The sequence below is a fragment of the Camelus ferus genome, chromosome 7 (assembly GCF_009834535.1).
Source record: "Camelus ferus isolate YT-003-E chromosome 7, BCGSAC_Cfer_1.0, whole genome shotgun sequence".
Classification (NCBI taxonomy): domain Eukaryota; kingdom Metazoa; phylum Chordata; class Mammalia; order Artiodactyla; family Camelidae; genus Camelus; species Camelus ferus.
In genome coordinates, this window is record NC_045702.1 from 55,811,567 (window position 1) to 55,817,566 (window position 6,000).

General features: G+C 37.4%; 1 protein-coding gene across 4 annotated transcripts in view; it reads right to left on the reverse strand.

Annotated features, from left to right (window-relative positions):
* The window catches only part of PHF14 (PHD finger protein 14), a 139,350-nt gene extending 133,601 nt beyond the window's left edge, over positions 1-5,749 (reverse strand). For 2 of the 4 annotated variants that reach the window (XM_032483935.1, XM_032483937.1), the window contains exons 1-2: positions 5,291-5,749; positions 4,676-4,786 (exon numbers count right to left, since the gene is read on the reverse strand). In XM_032483935.1, the coding sequence (XP_032339826.1) occupies positions 4,676-4,786; position 5,291 (112 nt within the window). In that variant the 5' untranslated portion in view covers positions 5,292-5,749. The remainder of the gene's footprint in view (positions 1-4,675; positions 4,787-5,290) is intronic. The other 2 variants (XM_032483936.1, XM_006187855.3) reach the window with 2 other exon arrangements.
* Between the last annotated feature and the right edge of the window lie 251 nt (positions 5,750-6,000).

Genomic DNA, 6,000 nt, shown 5'->3' on the forward strand with positions numbered 1-6,000 from the left:
ATAGAAATCACTTTTTAAAAGATTTAAATGCTTTATATCTGTTTACATTATTAGAAGCATGTCAAATTTTTCCACAAATCTAAATCCTAGTAGCTTACCCAACCCTTCATTCTCCAAATAACACATTATCCATTCTCCAATTGCGGGGATCATGAATGTATCAAATTTTATCTTTCTTTGATTTCTGAAAAATAACTTCTTTATCTGATTAGTCATCACTTCTTTTTGGTACACATGCACTTGACGGATGGAGATAAACAATATTTAGCTACAAGCATTACTTAGTAATACTGACCAATTGAGAAGAAAATCAGAGTCCTTAGCTGTTTACAACTGTATTTTTGCAGGCTAAAATGAAAATTTTCCTATTCCTACAAATTCAAATATTGTTCCAAATTTATCACTCTTACATCCTAAAAAAAAAGTAATAATAGTCTAGAGAAATAAACCAGATACTTTAAATACAGCTATCGTAGGTATAAGAACAGAGTTAGTTCCAAGTATACAAAAATTTTTTTTACTTTAGAAAAAAATCTTTAAAATTGAAATCCCCACTTCCTATTTGTTAAATAAAAGGTACTCTTTCTTAAACACAATATATTATAACCTCTCCAAGCAATAGTTATTTCCACTAACAATTAAACGTTTTACAGTTGTAGAAATTACAAATCAACCTTCAAGAATCCCTTCACAATATTCAGTGTTTAAGTTTCCCCCATGATAAATATTAAATAATCAAATCAGTGTGATTTAATTCAGAGTTTTATGTTAGCTTTGCAATATAAAGAATCATCTTTGTTCATCAACTTTAATTATTTACCTATTCTGTTCATTGATCTTGTGCAACAGTAATTAGTGTTATAAATACATACAACAGATAACAGACAGATCACCAATCTTCTAGTTATTCAGTTATCATCTTGGGAAAATTTTTAACTAATCCAGCATATCTCTTTTTAAAAAGCCAGTCAGTCAACATAACTCATCCTCTACTTCTGAGTCTAGTTCCAGCTGTGTCATTTCACATTTTCTTGGTAAATCTGGACCAGTGGTTCTCAAGTAGAGATAATTTTGTCCCAGAGAGGGCATCTGGCAGTGTCTAGAGACAGTGGTTGCCACAAAAGGGCAAGGGTAGGGGCAGGGGTTAGGTAGGGAAGATGCTATTGGAATTTTGTAAGTATAAGACAGGGATGCTGCTAAACAACCTACAACACAAAGGACAGGCCTCCACCACAAAGAATTAACCAACACAAAATACCAATATAGTGCTGAGATCGAGAAACCCTGATGTAGCATGTAATACCTCAATTTGACCTCCTACCTACCTTCCCAGGCTCATCTCTTCTATTATTCTTTAACTCCATCTTGATTCCCAAATATAAATTATGTTCTCCAGCCTCCACATTTTTAACACCTAATGCTTCCCCCCAACCTAGGCTGCTTCTCTTTCAATTCCTAGTCCAACTCTCATCTCCTCAATGAACAGTCTAAAGCAGTCTCGTCTCCTTTGAAAGACTTGAATTACACAAGTGATCATCATGCCTTATAACATCTATCCACTATTTTATTTATTTAATTATTCTAATATTATTACTATTTGTGAATTTACCATAACATTCAGCGAAGCGCTTTTAAAACAAAACTACAATTGATCAATGAGCATATCTTGATCCACTTAGCCAAAGTCAGTTTAAGCACAAAATACTATCAAAAGCAAAGCCTCAGCCTGACTCTTCCAACTAAATTGGTTTTTGGCAGTTTGGATGAACTAAATTAACTATGGCTCAAGACCTAAGGTTAAGCATTTTACTCTGGCTAAGGGGTTGGGGAGACACAGCATTGCTATTTTGTCTTGTTAAATAAAAGTAATACATGAACTCATCCCGAAAAACATTCCAATTATATAGCAGATTACTAAATGTAATTGATCCCATCCTAAATGTGTCCTATCCTATCCCCAATCCTAGGTCCAAGTCTCAAATATAGCCACTTTAGGCCAAACCATGAAATTGCTAAGAATTAACTGTCTTAGGTATAAAACTGACAATTTCAAATGGTGCCAGCCAACATTTCTATGGATAACTCTAATACACTTATGCCCTGTTTTAGGACTAATTTTAAAATTTATTTATTGACTGTCCTCAATCAAAAGTGAGAAATTTAGCTCTACATTCACATTAGAGATTTAAATAAATGATGATCTATTTTCAGTTCATAATTGTCTAAAGCGAGAAGCTAAAAATTATTAACTGTTGATTATCACTTGCCAATCCTACTGGCAGGTCATTTTTGAGCAATGTTTTTCTTTTTCTGTTTTATCATCTGAGAAGCACATAAATAAAATTATGTCTATCTGTAAAGGCAATAATCTTTCAAGAATGTCTATGTTTATTCTTAAAGCCAAACCAAAATATGAAGTTTTATAGTCAGAATTTCGGATTTCAAAATGAAAATCAGAAGAAACTGATGCATTGAAGCCAGCTAAAAATTGAGGCTAGCCAATTTAACCATTTTAACATTAAGTTTGAAGGAATCAGTAGTTCACTAAGTCATTTCTACATATTGCCTTGAAAGAAGCTATGATCAGAAAGATGTTTAGCTATTATCTCTCCACCTCCAGTTTAACCTATTACTAAGAAGAGTTGGGATTCCACAAATTCAACATGTTTGAAAAACAGTGATAAGTCTAATGTCTTATTTCCTATAAAAGTCCAACTATCTCACGCAAAGAGAAAGGATTCAAACAGGAAACACTGGTAATCTAGGGTAAACCAACATCTCAGTTATGTCAGACAACAATGCTCCTTAAACAAGAGTGGAAAATATGATTCCATTTTTACTATTAACTATTTCAAACAAAATCATTTTCTACTAGACTCTCAATTATAACATACCAAGAACTATTCAGATAAATATGTGACATTTGGGGCCAGGCAAATAAATTTGAAGTATATCAGATTAGGTAACATAAAGTATATATTTTTGAGTGCTTTTAGGAAATATAAAAAAAAAGCATCAACTTCACAAAACTCATTCTACTACTTTTCACAAATAACAGAAAATTCCCATCAACTATGATTAAAATTTAACAAGGCCAGGAACCTCTATTTGGCTTACTACCAAAAATTATTTTGAGAAAGTAATCTGTATCATTAGATTGTTTTAACCCTTGCAAAGAGAAGTGATACATCTCAATAAACATAAAGAGAAAAATTTTCTGCCAAGTCAAGATTCATTGTCACAAAAATAATTATGGAATACTTAAAGAAATTAAGCTTTGGAGGTTTCCCCATAATGGTATTCAAGTAAGTCATAACTTCTGAGACCCAACTATTTTGTCAGCTTACAATCTCAACGTGACAAACCAAAGCTACATTCTAGCCAAGATTATTATTTTCTTACAAGGCTTTCACAAATAGCACTAAAATAGGTTTGGATTTTACCTCCTTACCCTTCTTTCTTTTCCTTCTTTGGAAGTACCAAACAAAAGCAAACTAAATGGGAGATGTAAGAGCTGAGAAGTAAAGATTTTAAAAAGTTAATCAAGATAAACTTAACTTTGCTTGCTGGCAGTAATCTCAATAGTCACCTTGAAATAGTAAGTAAGTAGTTTCCATTTAAGATTACATCTATCTACTTTTAGGATCTAAGCAGTGAAAAGACTAAAAATGTTGGGAGTCAAAAGAGTTGGATTAGATCCATTTAGGCCTAAATGACCTCATACAAACTCTTTAAATTTAGAGACGCTGTCATCTGTAATATCTCCTCTACAGAGTTATCGTAAAAAGTAAATGAGATTATGGAAACAGAAAGTTCTCAGTAAATCACAATACAAATTCTCCTTGTTGATGCATTAAAAGTAAAATAGTAACACAACATAACCACGTTTCATCTCTTCCTATCACACCTAGTAGGAAAAGAAAAAGAAAAAGGAAAACCAGAGGAAAGGAGATATGACCAAGCATTGATAATTCTTTGGAAGAACATTTAAAAACTGTTAAAGGGCTTTAATTTCTTACTTTAAATATCCATCAAAAGGTGCAGAATTATAAGTAATTTTTATTATTCACATGTGTACTAGTATTTTTCACACAAAATATTTAGATGCCATTTGTATTTCTCTGATTGCTGCAATTAAAACTTTGTATATATATGTGTGTGTGAGTTACAATGAACAAAAGATAAGAGAAAAACCGTACTGTTTTTCACTTTCGTACAATGTGAATATGACTTTTTTTTAAGTTTGTTGTATTTAAAACTATAAAATACAATGAGCAAGGATGAATGCTTTGTACTTCAGATTTTTTAAAGGCCCAATCCACAAGTTCCAGCACCCACCAAAATACAACTTTTTACTTTGGTCAGTTTTGTGGGGGTTTTGTTTTTTATTGAGGAACAGTTGATTTACAATATCACTGCAAGTCTGGAATAAGTCCTTTTCTGCCTGATAATTATCTGAGTATGTATCAACAAAAACAGAAGCAGTGATAATATCTAGTGATAGGATTTTAGGGAATGTGGAAAATCAAATGGATAAAATAAAGTTTATGTGCTTTAACTTTATATGGGCATTTTTTTATATTGGCATTTTAATCAAAACTGATTCTTTTTAAAAGAGTGAAAATTAGCCCAACTCCAGAAAGCTGGGAAAGGGAAGCAAAAAGGAAACATTTACCTGAAGCATCTCCAACTTTAAAATCACTGTCATCTGAACTATCATAATCGAGAGCTTCTAGCAGAGAAGCTGCCAAAGGCTTCACCTGCCTCCTCTTGGAGCTGCGATCCACTGTTGAGAGAAAAATATTACATCATCACTCATAACCACACCCAGCACAGGGGAGCCCTGTGGTTCTGAGGGAAGGTACAGATGACCTCATGCAGGTAGTACAATATTTGTCTAATTCAGTTCTCGGCAAAAGGTGTCAGGGAACACTGGCTGGCGAGGGCCTGGCAGCTCCACGGGAAGCTTCAGCCCCAAGGTTTTGCAAACGCAAACGCGAACGCAGGCTGACCAAAAAAGAAACTGACCCACTTGCACATCTTGTTTCTGAGACTCGCTAGTAATCCCTCACTTGGACACCACTGACTGTTAAGTCAACAGTAAGAAAATGCAGAGCCCAAGGAATTTGACAAAAGCTATGTTCATTCCCAGGGGCCGTGGAGGGGGAGCGTCCACGAAGGGTCCAAGCTTCCTGAATGACCCTCCCACCCCCGCCCAGCTCCCGCCGGCCCTGACTTCTAGAAGGGCTGAAACGGGACAGTCTCCCCGTGGAGGCTCCGACACACTTACTAAGGAATCCGAGGTGGTCGTTTGGAGGACACCTAGGGAGAGGCTGTGGGAGCCCAGGCAGCGCGAAGGTCGAGGACTGAGACCGCGGAAACAAGTCCAAAAGATGCTACCGAAAATGGGCGGCGGCGCGAACCAGACCGAGGCGCCCCAGGTGCAGCCCTGCAGTTCCCCTCCCGCCCCCCGCCCCCTAGTCCTCGCAGAACCGGCCCCGGCCGCTCAAACGCCGCCTTTTTGGGCTCCCCGGCCTGAAGCGCCCTCCGGCCCAGCACCGCAGCCAACCTGGCAGCCCTGGGGAGTAAACTTCCCCCGTTAAAACACTTAGAAAAAAAATTTAAAAACTTTATTAGCCTGCAACAAAAGCCCCAGATTTTACACAGGCCGGTTGCCTGAGACAATAGAGAAAGCAACGACCCGGATACAGCTCTGAAGAGAAGGAAGTGAAAAACAGAAAGTAGAGAGCGGCCCTCAGGGCAGGAGGACCCGAGAGCGCGTGCGCTGAACTCGCCTCCACGCTCCCTCTGAGAGGAGGAGCCGAACGGAAACCGGGAGGGAGCCGAGCGGAGCTGAGTAGCGCCGAGGGAGAGCAGAGAGCTCTCCTCGGTTGCCCGCCCACGTATCTCTGAGGCTCCGCATTCAGTCCAGTTTCGTGGGAGGCCAGTTTTCGTTTCTGACAAGACTGAACTGGATGTGTGTCCCCTTGAATGTGGAGC